At 42.3% G+C, this 23,302-nt stretch overlaps 1 protein-coding gene across 1 annotated transcript in view; it reads right to left on the bottom strand.

Annotated features, from left to right (window-relative positions):
• agbl4 (ATP/GTP binding protein-like 4) overlaps nucleotides 1-23,302 on the bottom strand; it is a 409,012-nt gene that overhangs the window by 6,013 nt on the left and 379,697 nt on the right. The window contains exons 10-11 of the mRNA XM_021604030.2: nucleotides 21,339-21,488; nucleotides 8,153-8,315 (exon numbers count right to left, since the gene is read on the bottom strand). Of these exons, the coding sequence (XP_021459705.2) occupies nucleotides 8,153-8,315; nucleotides 21,339-21,488 (313 nt within the window). The remainder of the gene's footprint in view (nucleotides 1-8,152; nucleotides 8,316-21,338; nucleotides 21,489-23,302) is intronic.

Raw genomic sequence — 23,302 nt, forward strand, 5'->3', positions numbered from 1 at the left:
TGGAGAACTGGACAGCGGAGGTAGACTACAGTAAAGCTCAGAGAGGACCTCTTTGTGGTGCTTGTTGGGTAAGGTGATAGGAACTCAACTTTTGGTACATTGGAATGTCAGGTCAATGAGAAGAGGAGAGTTGTGCTGGGTGCTCTGGCCTGCCAGATCTACAGTATGGCAGAGAGGATACTGCAGCAGCTTTGGAGCATGAGGGGCTTTAATATCTCCTCTACCCTCTTGTAGGATCGATAAAGGCCTTTGTTGTGACTCAAGGACAAGCCACCATGGGGCTGATGAGGTGACGAGACAATGGGAAAATGGACACTCCACAGCAGATACGACAGATGATTTGTTTACCAAGCTGTTTATCTGCTTTCAGTGTCATGTGCCCAGTCTAAACAGACAGACGGACAATGATGCCCCAATGACAAGGAACAAAACACCAGCGTCCACAGCAGACCATCCCTAACAAGAAGACAAATTAGGGACATCAGCGCCATCAATACCATCAAGTGACAGGCCTGTCACCAGGGTGATACAAAGAGCCAATTAACAATGCTAATTAAAACAGTAAACAGCGGTGCACAAAGGGAGCATGTTTTCCCCCCGCAGCTAAACTATGTTCAAAGACCTTGTGTCCTTTTCCTATAAGAAACTTTGTAGCTAATGTGTAATGCTTCATTCATTAGACATCCAACACCTGTTCTCCCCCTTAAAGACATCCAGACACAAAACACAGGCATCCATGCAGTAACAAAGACATACACACGCATGAACACACACACACATGCACACACACACAGCTATCAGATAGGGCCTCATCTTCAGCAGACTCCTAATGGGGACTGACAGCAGTGATAAGGAGTAGCCCTGAGTGCTGCAGGTCTGGAGTCTGTCCAGTGTCCGTCACTTAAGAGGTGCAGAGGGCAGGCAGCAGATACGTCCAGTGGCTAGATTGGTAAGTACGTACATCTCATGCCATAAAGCTCTCAGAGCCACTGGCTGAGCAGCATCAGATGACCTCTATCTAATCTGTCTGTCTAAAAGCCAGTAGGGGTGATGAAGGAAACTTCATTTAAGACTCCATGTATACTGTCACGCAAGTCAACTAATAGGGTTTTGAATGGCATGAAATTCCTAATTATATTTGTTTGTGGATTAAAGTAAGCCTACCCTGTGATTTAATGGAAAGGAGAAAGAAAATAAGTCAACAATTGAGAGAATCCTACCACGTCTAATGATGATCTGAGGAGCATATTACTGCAACTGTGGGAGAATATCTGCCTACTTGTCACTGTCCATCAACTAAGTGTCATGATTAGCGAAGCCTGAAATGTTCAATTGGCAGGTTTGGTATTCAAATGTCCCTGTGTGAGTCACGCTCCCATACTTTGCGTGTGTCAATGTATTGCTGTTGTCAGAGTGATCTCCCAGACTGCAGCTAGCTGTCAGGCCGTGCCGTCTTCTGTGGGCTGGTGATTGATGTTGAAGCCAGGAGGAACCACCGAGCTGTCCGGTTCCACATTGTGCTCCTCGTGCTGTATCAATTTATGTGTATGGAACGTGTTCAGGACAGCACAACACTTAAGTGAGGCAGTGATACCAAACTAAGGGTTTGACAACATGGCCATGCTTGATTGAGTGAGACTTTTATGGTGAGACCCGGGGATAATAGGTCTTTCAGTAGCCGTCTGGACTGGAGCCTAAAGGACAGGGGGAAATGGCACACCGCCGGGACAAGGAGCGGTCTCTCTTCAGCCCAGCGCTGGACTTGTTAACTCAAGAGTAAAAAGGGCAACGCATAGCTCCCTCTCACCACTGGCATGTCTGGTCACATGACATAGCTAGCACTGGAGTCCATTGTCCAATCAACCCTCATCATCTTACTTTAAATAGATGGAAGGCATTGTGTAAAGTTCTATAAAAAAAACTACAAGTGGGAAGACATGAAAGTCACAGATTACTTGCTCTCCCAGTCAAAGCATCAAGCTGGGTTTTGAATAAGGTCCCAGATTCTCTCAACATTCACACTGTCTGGTCTCCCTGTTAATGATGCTCTGACATTACAGTGTGTATACCTCATGAAAAAGATCAAGTTTAATTGAGAAATTAGAATAACCTGAAAACCTCCACAATAACCTAAATGAGAAAATAGAATAACCTTGACAGAAAGGTAGACCAAATGTGTCTGCTCCGTCCTACTTCAGATATATTACAAATGACATACTTGAAGTAAGACATAACATTTTGAATAATGTATTTTTTGAAGTTATTTTAAGAAAACAGCTCCATCACAAAGTCTTTGAGCAAGAGGTTGGTATTGTACCTTCCTCTGTTTGAGTGCTCATCTCTTCACAATGTTGCCAATCCCTATCCATGGAGAGCCATAACAGACCAGCACACAGAGACTATAGACTCAGAGGGACACCAGTCCTATGAAGCCACAGTGGAATCTTCCCAATAGGACATCAGTCTAAGAACAAAGCAAAAGCCTCAGTGAATTCTCAGCATGAAACATTGTTTCTCTCCATTTCGTGCAAGATTACAGGTGGTGAAATCATTAAACGACCGAGAATATTCCAACTGCTCTGGCGTGGAACATTCACAGCTTGCTCATTCAATATAATGAGCCTTTTAGACCTGGGTGACCATAGACGGGGGAAGGAAAGTAAGGAAAAATCTGTGAATTTGAAAAATATGAAATTCGCATTGACGTGGGGAGCAAGAAAAGACCCTCTCTCTGGCTGGAAACCTGTTGCAGGTTTTTGAAAATAACCGTTTTTCTTAAGTTTGATCCTACCCTGTGATGAAACAGTGAAGCTTTTTTTAGGATCTTTCATCTTATCTTTTTAATCACAGAAACGGGCCATTTTCACATACAGTGCCTTGCGAAAGTATTCGGCCCCCTTGAACTTTGCGACCTTTTGCCACATTTCAGGCTTCAAACATAAAGATATAAAACTGTATTTTTTTGTGAAGAATCAACAACAAGTGGGACACAATCATGAAGTGGAACGACATTTATTGGATATTTCAAACTTTTTTAACAAATCAAAAACTGAAAAATTGGGCGTGCAAAATTATTCAGCCCCTTTACTTTCAGTGCAGCAAACTCTCTCCAGAAGTTCAGTGAGGATCTCTGAATGATCCAATGTTGACCTAAATGACTAATGATGATAAATACAATCCACCTGTGTGTAATCAAGTCTCCGTATAAATGCACCTGCACTGTGATAGTCTCAGAGGTCCGTTAAAAGCGCAGAGAGCATCATGAAGAACAAGGAACACACCAGGCAGGTCCGAGATACTGTTGTGAAGAAGTTTAAAGCCGGATTTGGATACAAAAAGATTTCCCAAGCTTTAAACATCCCAGGGAGCACTGTGCAAGCGATAATATTGAAATGGAAGGAGTATCAGACCACTGCAAATCTACCAAGACCTGGCCGTCCCTCTAAACTTTCAGCTCATACAAGGAGAAGACTGATCAGAGATGCAGCCAAGAGGCCCATGATCACTCTGGATGAACTGCAGAGATCTACAGCTGAGGTGGGAGACTCTGTCCATAGGACAACAATCAGTCGTATATTGCACAAATCTGGCCTTTATGAAAGAGTGGCAAGAAGAAAGCCATTTCTTAAAGATATCCATAAAAAGTGTTGTTTAAAGTTTGCCACAAGCCACCTGGGAGACACACCAAACATGTGGAAGAAGGTGCTCTGGTCAGATGAAACCAAAATTGAACTTTTTGGCAACAATGCAAAATGTTATGTTTGGCGTAAAAGCAACACAGCTGAACACACCATCCCCACTGTCAAACATGGTGGTGGCAGCATCATGGTTTGGGCCTGCTTTTCTTCAGCAGGGACAGGGAAGATGGTTAAAATTGATGGGAAGATGGATGGAGCCAAATACAGGACCATTTTGTAAGAAAACCGGATGGAGTCTGCAAAAGACCTGAGACTGGGACGGAGATTTGTCTTCCAACAAGACAATGATCCAAAACATAAAGCAAAATCTACAATGGAATGGTTCAAAAATAAACATATCCAGTGTTAGAATGGCCAAGTCAAAGTCCAGACCTGAATCCAATCGAGAATCTGTGGAAAGAACTGAAAACTGCTGTTCACAAATGCTCTCCATCCAACCTCACTGAGCTCGAGCTGTTTTGCAAGGAGGAATGGGAAAAAATGTCAGTCTCTCGATGTGCAAAACTGATAGAGACATACCCCAAGCGACTTACAGCTGTAATCGCAGCAAAAGGTGGCGCTACAAAGTATTAACTTAAGGGGGCTGAATAATTTTGCACGCCCAATTTTTCAGTTTTTGATTTGTTAAAAAAGTTTGAAATATCCAATAAATGTCGTTCCACTTCATGATTGTGTCCCACTTGTTGTTGATTCTTCACAAAAAAATACAGTTTTATATCTTTATGTTTGAAGCCTGAAATTTGGCAAAAGGTCGCAAAGTTCAAGGGGGCCGAATACTTTCGCAAGGCACTGTATGTAGATACTAGTATTGTGCAGGAGATAATGAATATGATGTTTAAAAGTGGCAGAATTGCCCTTTAAGATTTGAATTATGGTGACTACAAGGTCCTTCCATCAAATTAGTCCATTTTGGGTAGCGCAACTTGGTGATTTTGGTGTTGTTGATGTCACCAAATTATTACATTCTGTCATGAAGAGCACATGTTCAACTTAATAAAAACACTTTGTTTCCACCTCGAGGTTAAAAAAAGAAACAAAAAAAAATACTATAGTAAGTTCCCGTTAAGTGCCAAATAAATAAAGCAAAAGGGTTGACTGTAACAGGGTTGACCGTAACAGGGTTGACCGTAACAGGGTTGATGATTTCCTCTTAAATCAGCCCTACATCCCCTTGAGACAGGGGGAATAGAAGCTTGTTGTGTGCAACAGGGAGGAGCAACTGAATGCAAGCTTAACAAAAAAAAAATTATTGGTAAAATTATAGGTAACAGGGTTGACGTGTTATGCTTGACCCACCACAAAACACCAGAAAATGGCCAAAAAGAGTAGAACTAGCTCATCTGCTTTTCCACTATGATTTGACTATTAGATGTTCAATGTTTGTTAATTATTTTTTTTAAAGGAATAGTTTCACCATATTAAAATGAGAATTCAGTTCAACGTAAGGACAGGTTTTTTTTCCTTTACCTTAAAAATGTATCATGAAATAAATAATAGCCTTCAGAAATGACTTTGTCAAAGCAACCAAATAACTAGGGCTTTCCAATGATGGTGAAACCTTGAGACATTTTTTTTTTTTTTTGGGGGGGGGGGGGTTAAGTGTGTTAAATCTTAATAGACGTCACAGAGAGTGCACAGAGGGACGAGTCAAAATGGGCACTTCATTTAATATAACAGGCTTTAAACAGGAGAAGGGGGGATTCATTTGGGTGTCCAGGTAATTATTTATTTATAATTCATTCATTTTTAGAGCGGGAGGGGGGTTGCAAAGCATAAAGGTCTTTGTTGATGATTTGCACGCTCAATAGACCAGATCACCAGGGAGTAAAAAGCGACATGGCTGGTTCCTTCAACCTGTCTGACCCCAATCTTTGCTCTACACGAAGTCCCCGCTGCCCTCTCTCTGCGTAGTGCTGACACTCCCCCTCCCCAAGCCCAGCTACACGCATCCCCCAGGCCTGTTCCTGCCTGCCTCCAGCAGGGCCCCCTACCATGACTCAGTCCCCCCTCCACATCCCGATCACCCACTAGGCTCGCCTCCATGGTATTCCTATATAATGTTCTTCCATTTACATTATTACCTCACCTCATCCATCTTGCTTTCAGCCAGCATACTTTAGCGCAGAGAGACCAACAAAGACAGCCAGTAAACACTGCTACTCCAGAAGCATAAAGGGGGTGTGACGGACCGCAGCAGCTCTGTTCTGTTTTCTTATCTCTTTCTTTAAGCCCACTGCACAGTGACAAATAATCAAGGGACTTGTTATGCACTTGCAGTGTGTGGCTATCACCGTGGTTATGCTATGTGCATACATATTACAGCAGCCTCTCTGTTCCAACTGTCTCCTCTGTACAGCACAGCTCTTTTATGTGGGGAAACAAAGAAAGGAACATTTTCAAGGAGAGGAGCATCACGGGTAAATTATGACTCTTTCCACACACAGTAAAGAGATTTTTTTTGTTTCCATCCCCTCTCTGACACTAAGGGAAAAGAATGTCCTGGAGGCAGTGTAATTCTACATGAATGGGTTTCTTATTATAGCGAGCCAGCCAACTAGGCCTTGGACTTGACAGTTCAGTGGAGCACTGGGTTGGGGAAAAACATTGAGTGAGATGAGAAGGCTTTACAGCCCTTTTGATATAAACACAAAATAAATAAATAATTAAACAAAGAAGTGAATGGATGCCCTGTATATAAGGGTCGCTGGCAGTGGGTTGTCTACAGTGTGACAGAGTGATACAAGGCAGGCCGGGACAGAGCCACATGGAGCCACACACAGACACCTCACCCTCCTGGCACTAGAGGGCACTTACGGTACACAGAACATCTCCTCTCATCTCAAAACAGGGAATATGGGCACTGTATAGTACACTTTTCTGCCTGTAGGCTGACTCCACACCACTCTGGTTTTCTGCTTGTTCTCTATCCCATGGATCTGAGACGTGTCTCCTCTTTTCCAACAAAGTTTGTTAAAATGGTTAAAAACAAGTTAATCTGAAGGAACATTTTAGTCTATAGAGAATGTCTATTTAATTCCTATTTATTTTTTAAGGCTCCCGAGTGGCGCAGCGGTCTAAGACACTGCATCTCAGTGCAAGAGAAGTCACTAAAGTCCCTGGTTTGAATTCAGGCTGTATCACATCCGGCTGTGATTGGGAGTCCCATAGGGCGGCGCACAATTGGCCCAGCGTAGTTTGGGTTTGGCCGGAGTAGGCTGTCATTGTAAATAAGAGTTTGTTCTTAACTGACTTGCCTGGTTAAATAAAGGTTACACATTTAACCCTGAATGCATTTGGAGTGTACAAAAGACTATGCAATTAACAGGCCTGCTGTATTCTATTCTTCATCACAACAAAAGCAGAACACACATGCTCTCTACCTCTTTTGTAAACAAAATCAATGGGGCAGGTGTTGCCTTCCCACTGTCACTACGTATCTGGCTGAACAAAAGAGCAAGGCAGCGCTCAGGTGGATAAGGGCTGACCTGACTTGTCTACATCTCAGCCCTGTACTGCCTGTCGATCGAGCCAGGCCTCCAATAATGACTAGGAAATCAATAGGCTCTCGTCTGGCCCTAAATGAGGTTGTTACTATAGGGGCAGGCAGTGTGGATAAACGCTGGGGGATGGAGAACCAGTACAATAGACTGACATTATCACCATCAGCCCTCATTAGTGGGCTCTACAGACGGCTTTTCTGTTGCATGGTGTACAGACACGGCCCAGATAATTTCACTGGCCAAGACATCTGCACAGGTCTGGCTTTTGTCTACTCAGGAGTAGCATTGATTTGGAGAATCAGACCTTTTGTAGTCCAGAGTATCTCCCTCAAGAAGACACAAATTCAATCTGCCCACAGTGCCCAATCGCTGGGCACAGACTGGGCTCTCAGGGAGAAATCGGATTCTGTTTTCGATGCGTGTTGGTGTCCACAAAAACACAAAACACTGTTAGTGTTTGTACACTGATTTGCTGGCTCAATGACATGAGCCTTTCAATATACGACAGAACCTCTCACTCAATTTCCCTTTAAACCAATCTGTGCTGCAGCCTGCATCCCACAAGTCCCAGGCACCAGTAATATACCCTCCCTTTGCAACCCTAGTCCCAGGCACCACAACACACAATCCCCTCTGTTCCTGTTGCATATCTTGTCCTACATGGATGGACAGGGTGTATTGATGTAACTATCAATCAACTCTGACACCAATACAGCATGCTTTCTATGAGATGTGAAGCTCTGAAGTTTGGGGAAGTTAGTGGAGGGAGAGAGGGAGGGAGGAGACATACACGTGTACACGTGTCGTGTGCTCCATCTCTGTCTCTCCCCCTGATGCCTCCTCTCCTTTCTCCTCCATCAGCCAGCGGGGGAGGCTGGGAAGGCGTGGGCAGAAGGAGGCGGGGGCCCGGCCAGGCTCCCTGGGAACCCTGATGACAATGAGAGAGAAGGATACAGGTGTCCTCGGTGTAGGGAACGGGCGACGTGCTCCCCGCTGCCATGTAGCTGTAGAAGGACACCTCCAGGGTGTAGCAGTAGGACGTGTCGTCCAGCAGGCCACCCAGGAAGCGCCTCCCAGTGCCAGCCTTCACCACGTCACGGTTAAATGACGTGTTGGACTGTGAAGTGAAACACTGTTAATATAGAATATATTCTACTATACCAACATTATAAATCAATAATTAGTCAGACAAGTGACAAAGTATATGTGTATAGAAGCCGAAACACGTCAGAGTTTTTAAACTGTTTCCATTGAACATGCCATTCAAATAAAGGTATTTTAATTAATTATATGAAGAGTGCCTTTGTCCTCCTTTTTTTTGGTGTATGTTGGTGAATTTCAATGCTTAATTCTAATAATTCCCACACAACTCATTGTGGTCTTGTTGTAATGCATATATGTCCAATCAAAAGAGCATTTTTGACCAATGGGACAAGTGTGTTAATATACTTCTAAGAAAACCAATGGTCCAAAACTTCATGTCTCTATTATAATCCGTTAAAAAGTTATTGGAGTTTATAAACTTTTGGATTGACAGAATTAGGGTGACTAAATCAATGGAGGCCATGGTCAAAAATCTGGAAAATTGAACTGCATCAATTTGAACGGATTCTGTGCAAGAATTAAGCCTACTGGTTAACGTTACCTGACAGGCTCACTTTCCCATTGAACTCGTCATCTTTCTCCTCAACTCCACAGGACATAAAACAATATCGGGGCGGCAGGGTATCGATTTTGAATACACGACATGTATTATTTTCGTATTTTATTATACACTTTTCACATTAATTATAAATTCCTGTTTTCGAAAATTTCCCACGAAATAATATCTGCACTGAGTGTAAACCAAGATTTTTATTTTCAAAGCCTTTTACATTTAATTCAGCTCGTCATGTTAATTTAGCATTTTGCTACCCACGGCAACAACATGCTACCCACGACAACCTCAAAATGTTAAATTATCAAGTTGTTACGACAAACCTGCACCGCCATGTCAACAGAGCTCGATATAGACAGGTTAGCTGACAAAGTCGCGAAAGCAATTTGCACGCTTCAATGTGGGCAGAAGTCCAATCAGTTGTGATTTTAGATGGCCAGATAGCTTGCAATAATGACACGAAGCTGCCACGTGGAGAATTGTAGATGTCTCGTTTCAACTAGTTTTATCTTGTCCTTGATACCATGTCTTGTTTTGAGGTGTTTTTACTGATGTCACTTCTATGCTAATATGGCAAAAATTCACTAGCTAGCTAACCATGAACTGTAACGATGTATTTGAGAGACAAGTACTCATTGTCAAATCAAAAATCAAATCAAATTGTATTGTATTTGTCACAAGCTTTGTAAACAACAGGTGTAGACTAACAGTGAAATGCTTACATATGGGCCCTTCCCAACAATACAGAGAGAAAAATAGAAAGATAATAACACAAATAAATACACAATGAGTAACAACAACTTAGCGTAGGGGTAAAGTGTCAACCAGCTAAAGGTGTCACAACCAGTTATTGAGTGGTAAGGGGCAATTCCTTTTCACACAGGGGAATTGGGTGTTGCATAACTTCGTTATTTTATTTAATTAAGTATCAATTTTTGTTATTTGTAAACTCAGGATCACTTGATCTAATATTAGGTTTTGGTTGAAGATCTGCTAACATTCAATATAAAACATAAGTGAAAATCAGAAAGGCGCAAATACTTTTTCACGGCACTGTATTTGTTTAACTATTTAGCAGTCTTATGGCTTGGGGGTAAAATATTTTCAGGGTCCTCCTGTTGGTTCCAGACTTGCTGCAAATGTACACTGAACAAAAATAAAATGCAACATGTTGGTCCCATGTTTCATGAGCTGAAATAAAAGATCCCAGAAATGTTCCATACATACAAAAAGCTTATTTCTCAAAAATCTTGTGCACAAATTTGTTTACACCTCTGTTAGTGAGCATTTCTCCTTTGCCCAGATAATCCATCCACCAGACAGTTGTAGCGTATCAAGAAGCTGATTTAACAGCATGATCATTACACAGGTGCACCTTGTGCTGGGGACAATAAAAGGCCACTAAAATGTGTAACTTTGTCAGACAACACAATAGAGCCCCACAGTGGTGTCATAATACCCATAAAACCTAGCGGTCAAACAGGGAAATGGTTCCAATCGTTTTTCCACCATTCATTTTCCCATAGGGAATTTTAGACCCGTAAAATAAGGGTTGTGTTTCTTGTAGGCTCTTGTAAATTTCTTGTAAATCTCTCTCGGTGTCACGTTCTGACCATAGAGAGTCCTTATTTTCTATGGTGGAGTAGGTCAGGGTGTGACTGGGGGGTTAGTCTAGTTTATTATTTCTATGTGGGTGTTCAAGTTTTCATGTTTCTATGTTGGTGATTTGTATGATTCTCAATTAGAGGCAGCTGGTAATCGTTGTCTCTAATTGGGGATCATATTTAAGTAGTGTTTATTCTGCACCTTGGTTCTGCTCTACAAACGAACGTGACACTCGGACAAGGTTACTTTCATCAATATATTTGTCTCTATTTACAGATTGGAAAATGCTAATTAGTATCAAAGGAGACATCATGCAAGACTACAAATCTCTGCAAGCTCCTAAATGTCATCTCTAGCTGACACCTTTGTTAACATGTAGTGTCAATTTAAAACATGCACAAGACAGTTTGCAAAATTGTAAATTTAAAGACATTTAGCCAATGTATTACTAAATTTACCTAACATTAGATAGTTAATCCAGAGATTCTTACCTTTGCCTTGATTCGGCAGTCTTGTCCAGATCACCATGGCATTTGTAGCTCTTTATGATAGCCACACTATCAGCTAATTATCATTTCATTTTTGTGGGGTAAATACAGATGAATATATTGATAAGTCACCTTGTCCTAGAGAGATTGACACGGTTATCAAAATGTCACGCCAGGGTAAGCCTACACAAAACACAGCTTTTATTTTAAGAGTTTCTAAAATCCCCTATGGGGGGGAACAATTGGAGCTTTTTCTTGTTTGACCACTAGGGTTTATGGGTATTATGACTCATACTGTGGTACTCTATGCCACAGATGTCTCAAGTTGAGGGAGTGTGCAATTGGCATACTGACTGCAGGAATGTCTACCAGAGGTGTTGCCAGAGAATTGAATGTTAATTTCACTACTATAAGCCGCCTCCAACGTCGTTTTAGAGAATTTGGCAGTATATCCAACCTTCCTCACAGCCACAGACCACGTGCATGGCGACGTGTGGGTGAGCGTTTTGCAGTTCACAATGTTCAATTCAGTGCCCCATGGTGGCGATGGAGTTATGGTATGGGCAGGCATAAGCTATGGACAACGAACACAATTGCTTTTTGGCAATTTCAATGCACAGTGATAATGTGACGATATCCTGAGGCCCCTTGTCTTGGCATTCATCTGCCGCCATCACATAATATTTCAGCAGGATAATTCACGGCCCCATGTTGCAAGGATCTGTACCTAATTCCTGGAAGCTGAAAATGTCCCAGTTCTTCCATGACCTGCATACTCACCAGACATGTACAGCCATTGAAGTGGGACAACATTCCACAGGCCACAATCAACAGCCTGAACAACTCTGTGCGAAGGAGATATGCTGCATGAGGCAAATGGTCACACTAGATACTGAATGGTTTTCTAATCCACGCCTGTACTTATTTTTTTATGGTATCTGTGACCAACCGATGCATATCTGTATTCCCAATCATGTGAAATCCATAGATTAGGGCCTTATACATTCATTTAAATTGACTGATTTACATATATGAACTGTAACTCAGTAAAATCCTTGAAATAGTTTTCTGTTGCATTTATATTTAGATATTTATTTATATTTATCTTTTCAATAAACATTGGAGAGACATATACAATGCCTTTGGAAAGTATTCAGGCCCCTTGATTTTTTCCACATTTTGTAACTTTGCAACGTTATTCTAAAATTGTTAAATATTTTTATTTATTTAATCCATCTACACACAATACCCCATAATGACAAAGTGAAAACAGGTTGAGACATTTTTGCAAATTTATAAAAATGTAAAAAAAAACTTATTTACATAAGTATTCAGACACTTTGCTATGAGACTCGAAATTGAGCTCAGGTACATCCTGTCCACATTGATCTTCCTTGCGATGTTTCTACAACTTGATTGGAGTCCACCTGTGATAAATTCAATTGATTGGACATGATTTGGAAAGCCACATTTGACAGTGCATGTCAGAGCAAAAACCAAGCCATGAGGTCGAAGGAATTGTCCGTAGGATTATGTTGAAGCACAGATATATTTAATTTATTTTTATTTCACCTTTATTTAACCAGGTAGGCAAGTTGAGAACAAGTTCTCATTTACAATTGCGACCTGGCCAAGATAAAGCAAAGCAGTTCGACACGTACAACAACACAGAGTTACACATGGAGTAAAACAAACAAAGTCAATAATACAGTAAAAAATAAGTCTATATACAATGTGAGTGAGCAAATAAGGTGAGATAAGGGAGGTAAAAGCAAAAATAGGCCATGGTGGCAAAGTAAATACAATATAGCAAGTAACACACTGGAATGGTAGATTTGCAGTGGAAGAATGTGCAAAGTAGAAATAGAAATAATGGGGTACAAAGGAGCAAAATAAATAAATAAATACAGTAGGGGAAGAGGTAGTTGTTTGGGCTAAATTATAGATGGGCTATGTACAGGTGCAGTAATCTGTGATCCGGGGAAAGGTACCAAAAAATGTCTGCAGCATTGATGGTCTCCAAGAACACAGTGGCCTCCATCATTCTTAAACGGAATAAGTTTGGAACCACCAAGGCTCTTCCTAGAGCTGGCCGCCCAGCCAAACTGCACAATTGGGGGAGAAGGGCCTTGGTCAGGGAGGTGACCAAGAACCTGATGGTCATTCTGACAGAGCTCTAGAGTTCCTCTGTGGAGATAGGATAACCTTCCAGAAGGACAACCATCTCTGCAGCACCAATCAGGCCTTTATGGTAGAGTGGCCAGATGGAAGCCACTCCTCAGTAAAATGCAAATTACAGCCTGCTTGGAGTTTGCCAAAAGCCACCTAAAGACTCTCAGACCATGAGAAAAAAGATTCTCTGGAAACCAATACTGAACTCTTTGAAATGAATGCCAAGCGTCACGTCCGAAGGAAACCTGACACCATCCCTATGGTAAAGCATTGTGGTGGCAGCATCATGCTGTGTGATGTTATTCAGCAGCAGGGACTGGGAGACTAGTCAGGATCGAGGGAAAGATGAAGGGAACAAAGTGCAGAGAGCTCCTTGATGAAAACATGCTCGAGAGCGCTCAGGACCTCAGACTGGGGCGAAGGTTCACCTTCCAACAGGACAATGACCCTAAGCACACAGCCAAGACAAAGCAGGATTGGCTTCGGGACAAGTGTCTGAATGTCCTTGAGTGGTCCAGCCAGAGCCCGGACTTGAATGCTATCAAACATCTCTGGAGAACTGAAAATAGCTGTGCAGCAACGCTCCCCATCCAACCTGACAGAGATTGAGAGGATCTGCAGAGAAGAATTGGAGAAACTCCCCAAACACAGGTGTGCCAAGCTTGTAGCATCATACCCAAGACTCAATGCTGTAATTGCTGCCAAAGGTGCTTCAAAGTCAATTATATTTTTTATAAATTATAAAAAATGTCTAAAAACCTGTTTTTGCTTTGTCATTATGGGTTGTGTGTAGATAGTTCCCCCCCGCCCCCCCCCCCCCCCCCCCCCTTATCAATATAATCAATTTCAGAAAAAGGCTGGAACATAACAAAATGTGGAAATGGTCAAGGGCTCAGGAATACTTCCCGAAGGCACTGTAGTTTATGTGTTGTCAACAATCTAAGCCATCACTGTCTGTTTAACCCCATAGTTGTGCATGTGTTGGTTTTGTTGCTAAACAACCGACCGTTTAATAGGTTACAAAATCCGACATTTTGGATATAATGAACGATTCAGAACATGAATAATCGTATTTGTCTTGGTAAAATGTTATAAAATATAACATAAGGAAGTGAAATTTCATCACCAAAGCGTGTTTTCACCTACTCTGGTCAGAGTGGGTGGACACCCTCCATATGACATGTATTTTCAGTCAGCTTCAGTATAATACATGATTAAGTCAATTTAGTTTCCATTGCACTCTAGTAGTCCACTCAACATGAATGGAACTTGACCCCTGTAACGTAAATGCAGGGTTGGCTTTCACTCCTGGCAGTTTTCACTTATTGATTTCTATGTGCTTTGGGCAGTGCTGAATGGGCAGGAAAAAAAGAGCAGAGTAAGGGCATGACTTCTGGCCTGCTGTCACCACTACTGTACACACCCCAATGGTATACACTCACACTCACACTCGACGCGAGCATGCACATGCAGAAGTACACACACACACAAACGGTGTGGTGAAGATGGTGCTGCAGTGGATAGTTGCCGTCTTATGGACTCCTAACCAATTCTGATATTATGTGTGTTTTTTTTACGCTGATCTTAACTTGTTTTACATACTGTTGAAGTCAGAAATTTACATACCCTTAGCCAAATACATTTAAACTCAGTTTTTCACAATTCCTGACATTTAATCCTAGTAAAAAATTCCCTGTCTTAGGTCAGTTAGGATCACCACTTTATTTTAAGAATGTGAAATGTCAGAATAATAGTAGAGACAATGATTTATTTCAGCTTTTATTTCTTTCATCACATTCCCAGTGGGTCAGAAGTTTATATACATGCAATTAGAATTTGGTAGCATTGCCTTTAAATTGTTTAATTTGGATCAAACGTTTCAGGTAGCCTTCCACAAGCTTCCCACAATAAGTTGGGTCAATTTTGGCCCATTCCTCCTGACAGAGCTGGTATAACTGAGTTAGGTTTGTAGGCCTCCTTGCTCGCACACACTTTTTCAGTTCTGCCCACAAATTTTCTATAGGATTGAGGTCAGGGCTTTGTGATGGCCACTCCAATACTTTGACTCTGTTGTCCTTAAGCCATTTTGCCACAACTTTGGAAGTATGCTTGGGGTCATTGTTCATTTGGAAGACCCATTTGCGACCAAGCTTTAACTTCCTGACTGATGTCTTGAGATGTTGCTTCAATATATCCACATAATCTTCCTTCCTCATGATGCCATCTATTTTGTGAAGTGCACCAGTCCCTCCTGCAGCAAAGCACCCCTACCTTCAGGCGTTTGGAAATTGCTCCCATGGATGAACCAGACTTGTGGAGGTCTACATTTTTTTTTCTGGGGTCTTGACTGATTTCTTTTGATTTCCTTCTGATGTCAAGCAAAGAGGCACTGAGTTTGAAGGTAGGCCTTGAAATACATACACAGGTACACCTCCAATTGACTCAAATGATGTCAATTAGTCTATCAGATGCTTCTAAAGCCATTACATAATTTTCTGGAATGTTCCAAGCTGTTTAGAGGCACAGTCAACTTAGTGTATGTAAACTTCTGACCCACTGGAATTGAGATACAGTGAAATAATCTGTCTGTAAACAATTGTTGGAAAAATTACTTGTGTCATGCCCAAAGTAGATGTCCTAACCGACTTGCCAAAACTATAGTTTGTTAACAAGAAATTTGTGGAGTGGTTGAAAAACGAGTTTTAATGACTCCAACCTAAGTGTATGTAAACTTCCGACTTCAACTGTAATATTTCTGCTATCATTTCTATGACCAAAAACATCTCCTGGACATCAGAACAGCGATCACTGACCTCGATTTGGGTGACGATTTCTACTTCAACGAGTCGGCAGCTGTGGATGTACTGCTTATTTCGATGAACGTACAATCACTAGGGAATAAGCTAGATGAACTCCATACAAGACTATCCTATCAACGGACATGAAAAACTGTAATATTCTATGTTTCTCGGAGTCGTTGCTGAACATGGACATGGGTAATACACATCTAGATGGTTTTGCTATGCATCAGCAAGACCGAACGGCAGCTTCGGATAAGGTTAAGGGGGAGATGTGTCTCTTTGTTAACAGCAGCTGTTGCACAATCTTTAATGTTAAGTCTCAAGGTTTTGCTGGCCTCAGTTAGAATCAGAGTATGTGAGCAGAGCAGATGAGGAGCAGAGCATGCCCAATTTGACTGGTGAGTTTCCCAAAGGCTGGAGCGTCAGCCTTCTCGCCCACATTGATTTTGGCCCAATGGGCCTGACATTTTACTTCTTTCAAGGAGCTTTACGTTTTGCTAGGGTTATTTTGCCTAAAAACTTTTAGAACTACCTATAGAAAAATGTAAAAACATCTCCGCATCCCTACCCAGCCTGGCAAGAGTGGCCGGATGGGTGTTTAGCATTCCCAGTGGCTCTGCAAGAGCGGAGACTGTATTCTCCGCTGGTGGCCTGCTCTCCAGGCACCATCGCATGAGCCTAAAGCCAGACTTTAGACAAACTACTGATTCCAAAAGTGAATTCAAAGGCATTGTAGACTGAGCCTAACTAGGCATTTTTCATTCAATTCACAGCCTATATGCACAATTTATAGACTATACTAATTGAATACAACAAAATGTTGTTTAAATGCTGAGTGCTTAATGTTCCTGCCAGCCTAGTGTGTCGCACTCGCAAATGTTTTACAATTAACACTGAGTATACAAAACATTAAGGAGACATGCTCTTTCCATGACATGGACTGACCGGGTGAATCCAGGGGAAAGCTATGATCCCTTATTGATGTCACTCCTTAAATCGACTTCAGTCAGTGTAGATGAAGGGGAGGAGACAGGTTAAAGAAGGATTTTTAAGCCTTGAAGACAATTGAGACATGGATTGTGTAATGTGTACCATTCAGAGAATGAATGGGCAAGATAAATATTTAAGTGGCTTTGAATAGGGTGATAGTAGGTGCCCGGCACACCTATGAATGAATCGAAGGTGAATCGAAGGTGTTCTTAATGTTTGGTATACTCAGTGTGTTTATTTGTAGGCTATAACCTTGAGGTAATAGGCTAATAGTCTAAATAATTCATTTTCATTTCTTAGGCTACCTGTCTGGCTCTTGACCTATTTAGAGTGTTTATATGCTGTTTAATACCACATGTAGCCTTCAAACGGTCAACCTTTCATGTTGTTTACTAAAATACTTTTCATTCAAATCATATGGTTTCGTTTCAATAATCAATACCTATTGGTAGGTCCAGGTAGTCACAAAAATAGATGGGTATTTACATTGTGATTTTAATGAATGGAGCGAATTTGGAGCGGGTTTTAGTGGAGCAGTTGGAAAGGAGGTGGAGTACAGGAGCAGTGCACAAGCACCGATGCTTGAGCTCACCTTTAGATCACCTTTACTCCACACACAGAGACGCATACAAAGCTCTCCCTTGCCCTCCATTTGGCAAATCTGACCATAACTCTATCCTTCTGATTACTACTTACAAGTAAAAACTCAAAAAGAAGGAACCAGTGACGCACTTAACATGGAAGCGGTCAGATGAAGCAGACTACAGGACTGTTTTGCTAGCACAGACTGGAATATGTTCTGGGATTCAACCGATGACATTGAGGAGTTTACCACAGTCACCGGCTTCATTAATTTAATAAGTGCTTCAACGACGTCGTCCTCACAGTGACCGTCCTCACATATCCCAACCAGAAGCCATGGATTCCAGGCAACATCCGCACTGAGCTAAAGGATAAAGCTACTGCTGCTTTCAAGGACCGGGACACTAATCCGGACGCTTATAATAAATCCCCCTACGACCTCTGACAAGCCATCAAACAGTCAAAACGTCAATACAGGACTAAGATTGAGTCCTAATACTCTGAAACTCGTCAGATTTGGCAGGGCTTGCAAACTATCATAGATTACAAAGGGAAACCCAGCCACAAGCTCCCCAGTGTTGTGAGCCTACCAGACGAGCTAAATTCCTTCTATGCTTGCTTCGAAGCAATCAACACTGAACCGTGCATGAGATTACCAGCTGTTCCGGATGACTCTGATCTCGATCTCCGTAGCCAATGTGAGAAAGACCTTTAAACAGGTTAACATTCACAAGGCTATGGGGCCAGGCGGATTACCAGGATGCGTACTCAGCGCATGCGCTAACTAGCTGGCAAGTGTCTTCATGATATTTTCAACCTCTCCCTGACCTAGTCTGTAATATCTACATGTTTCAAGCAGACCACCATAGTCCCTGTGCCCAAGGTAACCTGTTTAAATTACTATCGCCCCGTAGCACTCACATCTCACATCGTAGCACCAAAGCCCCATATACTACCCACCACTGTGACCTGTACGCTCTCGTTGGCTGGCCCTCGCTTCATACTCGTCGCCAAACCCACTGGCTCCAGGTCATCTACAAGACCCTGCTAGGTAAAGTGCCCCCTTATCTCAACTCGCTGTAGCACGCGCTCCAGCAGGTATATCTCTCTGGTCACCCCCAAAACCAATTCTTCCTTTGGCCGCCTCCTTCCAGTTCTCTGCTGCCAATGACTGGAACGAACTACAAAAATCTCTGAAACTGGAAACACTTATCTCCCTCACTAGCTTTAAGCACCAGCTATCAGAGCAGCTCACAGATTACTGCACCTCTACATAGCCCATCTATAATTTAGCCCAAACAACTACCTCTCCCCCTACTGTATTTATTTATTTTGCTCCTTTGCACCCCACTATTCCTATCTCTACCTTGCACATTCTTCCACTGCAAATCTACCATTCCAGTGTTTTACTTGCTGTATTGTATTTACTTTGCCACCATGGCCTTTTTTGTGTGGTTTTTTTTGCCCTTACCTCCCGTATCTCACCTCATTTGCTCACATTGTATATAGACTTATTTTTCTACTGTATTATTGACTGTATATTTGTTTTACTCCATGTTTAACTCTGTGTCGTTGTATGTGTCGAACTGCTTTGCTTTATCTTGGCCAGGTCGCAATTGTAAATGAGAACTTGTTCTCAACTTGCCTACCTGGTTAATTAAATAAAGGTGAAATAAAAAAAATAAAAATAAACATCTGTGGCCATGAAATGCTTTGAAAGGCTGGGCAAATTAATTAAGTTTATTGGTCGTGTACACATATTTGCAGATGTTATTGCAGGTGCAACGAAATGCTTGTGTTTCCAGCCCCAACAGTGCAGTGATACCAAGCAGAAAAACAACAATACACTCATAGGAAATATCTGAATGTGTCATGTATACATATAAAGATGGTATGGACAGAATACAGTGCATTCGGAAAGTATTCAGACCCCTTCAGACCCCCGTTTCCCACATTTTGTTACGTTAACTTATTCTAAAATGGATTAAATAAAGAAAAATCCTCAATCTACATACAATACCCCATAATGACAAAGCAAAAAAAATACAAATTGAGGCTCAGATCTGGGAAAGGGAACCAAAAAATGTCAGCAGCATTGAAGGTCCCCAAGATTACATTTGTAACCACCAAGACTCTTCCTAGAACTGGCTGCCCAGCCAAACTAAGCCATCGGGGGAGAAGGGCCTTGGTCAGGGAGATGACAAAGAACCTGATGGTCACTCTGACAGAGCTCCAGAGTTCCTCTGTGGAGATGGGAGAACCTTCCAGAAGGATATCCATCTCTGCAGCACTCCACTAATCAGGCCTTTATGGTAGAGCGGAAAGATGGAAGCCACTCCTCAGTAAAATACAAATTACAGCCCACTTGGAGTTTGCCAAAAGGCACCTAAAGACTCTCAGACCATGAGAAACAAGATTCTCTGGTCTGATGAAACCAAGATTGAACTCTTTGGCATGAATACCAAGCGTCACGTCTGGAGGAAACCAGGCACTGCTTACCTGGCCAATAACATCCCTATGGTGAAGCATGGTGGTGGCAGCATAATGCTGTGGGGAGGATTTTTAGCGGCAGGGACTGGATCGAGGGAATGATGAACGGAGCAAAGTACAGAGAGATCCTTGATTAAAACCTGCTAAGAGCGCTCAGGTATTCAGACTGGGGTGAAGGTTCACCTTCCAACAGGACAACGACCCTAGGCACATGGCCAAGACAACGCAGGTGTTTCAGAACAAGTCTCTGAATGTCCTTGTGTGGCCCAGCCAGAGCCCGGACTTGAACCCGATAGAACATCTCTGGAGAGACCTGAAAATAGCTGTGCAACAACGCTCACCATCCAACCTGACAGAGCTTGAGAGGATCTGCAGAGAAGAATGGGAGAAACTCCCCAAACACAGGTGTGCCAAGCTTGTAGTGTCATACACAAGAATAATCTATGCTGTAATCACTGCCAAAGGTGCTTCAACAAAGTACTGAGTAAAGGGTCTGAATACTTATGTAAATATAATTTAAATTTTACATTTTTTTTGAAAATCAGCAAACATTTCTAAATAACTGTTTTTGCTTTGTCATTATGGGGACTATATTTGTACATATCTACCTCAATTACCTCGTACCCCTGCACATCGCCTCGGTACTGGTGCCCGATGTATATGGCCAAATTATCGTTACTCATTATGTATTAATTCATTGTGTTATTATTTTTATATTATTTATCTTTTTTCTCTCTGTATTGTTGGGAAGGGCCCATCAGTAAGCATTTCACTGTTAGTCTACACCTGTTGTTTACGAAGCATGTGACAAATAACATTTTATTTTACACATGCAGGCACACACGTCTGTATACACTCACAACAAAAGGTTAGCTCTTTATTGAGCCAGCAAAATAAATAAGTGGTGGACAATCTGTGACATTCTTTATGTATGCTGGTTGGCTAAAGTCATTTTGGCTGTTGAAAGACTTTCCTTGTGTACTGGTGAAGAAAGTTCTATGAGAGCTGTGAATGTGTCACTGCACAAAAAAAGGTTATTCTTCTGGCTATATGTAACTGGCACTGATACAAAATGTCACATTGGCTGAGCGCTGAAGGTCAATGTGGCTGAGAGGTGAAAGGGAACACAGAATTTTAAAATATAGCTTCCACACCCAGCTGTACGATAGATCTCAGTTAACCCTGTGGGTGATACAGTAACTACTGTAGCATAGCCAACTAGCACCTGCTAATATGTGGGGTGTATTTCCTGTGGAACATATGTGAGATGAGTATGGTCAGGATTGATATGGCCTGACCAGGGACAACTCTGGGCCCTAAAGTTGTCCCTGGTACAGTTGATGTGATGGACTTACAAAGGAGAAGTCTGGGGCGTTTTGGCAGAGCAGGCGAGGGAACACGGCTTGTCTCTGGACTCTCTCCTCCTCCTCAAACACGTTCCCGTACATGAAGCCATTCATCATGGTGGAGTGGGCATGAACATCAATGTAGAACTCCAGCCCTACCTTATGAATACATGACACACACACACACACACACACACACACACACACACACACACACACACACACACACACACACACACACACACAACACACACCACACACACCACACACACCACACACACACCACACACACAGAGAGAGAAAGGGGCACAGGGCAGGGGTGTCACAAACCTGCCGAATATACACAATTTACAAATTTCATAGCCATTGCCATTTCTATCAAAATGTAAAGATCTTGATTTGACTAAGACTCCTTGGCTACATATTTTTCAAATGCCCACGTCATGTATTCTACAAAAACATTGGGAACAACAACAACCAAGCTGTGTCACACAAATGCCTTGTTTGGCTGTGGAGGGCATCTTCCTAGTGAAAGATGACTCTCCGAGGTGGCAGAGCACCAGAGGAGAATCACAGAAGAGCTAGCAAACCTCCCACAGCGACAGTGAGAGAGAGAGGGAGGGAAGAATGATGATACTAGTCATATTTTATTCCCTGTAGAGCCCAGGGACAGAGCTGAGGAGAGGAGAGCCCAGGAGACTGGCTTGGTGGCCCCACACAGATGAGATGTGGAGACTTGCTGGGGAGAGCCTTCCAGATACAGCTGCACTACAATACAGTAGCCCACACACAATCAGGCTTTATTCAGACTATCAGTTACTGTAGCTACACTGCTTCCCACACAGCAGGCTGAGGAGCTGAGAGGAAAACACTATGAGAACCAGCTGTCACACACACACGCACACACATACACTACATGACAAGATGTATGGGGACACCTGCTCATCCAAAATCATGGGCATTAATATGGAGTTTGTCCCCCCTTTCCTGCTATAATAGCCTCCACTCTTCTGGCTTTCCACTAGATGTTGGAACATTGCTGCGGGGACTTGCTTCCATTCAGCCACAAGAGCATTAGTGAGGTTGGGCACTGATGTTGGGCGATTATGCCTGGCTCGCAGTCAGCGCTCCAATTCATCCCAAAGGTGTTCAATGGAGTTGAGGTCAGGACTGTGCGGGCCAGTCAAGTTCTTCCACACAAATTTCGACAAACCATTTCTGTATGGACCTCACTTTGTGCACAGGGGCATTTCGGACCCATCCTAGGTTACAAGGTACACACACACACACGCACACACACACACACACACACACACAGCTGATATGGCTGAACATATCTCCCTGGCATATTACATAATTTATGCAGCAGCATATAAAACATTTTTGGACCTTGTTGTGCACGGCAGTCCGTCCTTGGCAAATTTTGTCATCAAAGAAAAAGATTTACAATTCCGAGTTGTATGACCGTTCAAAACGTATTTTCCCAGTCTGACTTCCCAGTTGCAATGCTTGTGGTTAGCCACTGTCACCGATTCCTTCCAAACAACTCATTGTTGAATTTGCGATTTTGCGATTTACAACTTGTGTAATGTTTATGTCCAATGGCCGATGAGCACCGATACGTTTTATCTATATTTTCTCTTCATTATTTATCTTCATATGACAAGGATTAAAAACTATTTGCCAGTAGACAGGATTCATAATGATGACTGCTAGCTAAGATTGTGAAAGTAAGATGTTGAAATGATCAGTCCAATCAAAACTACTGTACATATAACGTGATTTCTGTGGCCAATGACCTTGAGCCTTCTTGGAAGGGCACTTGTAATATAACTATCTCATAGGGCTGAAATTTTGGATGTCTACCATTTACTGAAGGACTGAAGCTTGGCGATTGCGCAAATCCCTATGACTGACAGAATACTGAGCTAATGCCCCACCTGCCCTGAATGGCAGGTCACCACTGTTTGACA

Source organism: Oncorhynchus mykiss, chromosome 5 (assembly GCF_013265735.2).
Source record: "Oncorhynchus mykiss isolate Arlee chromosome 5, USDA_OmykA_1.1, whole genome shotgun sequence".
NCBI lineage: Eukaryota > Metazoa > Chordata > Actinopteri > Salmoniformes > Salmonidae > Oncorhynchus > Oncorhynchus mykiss.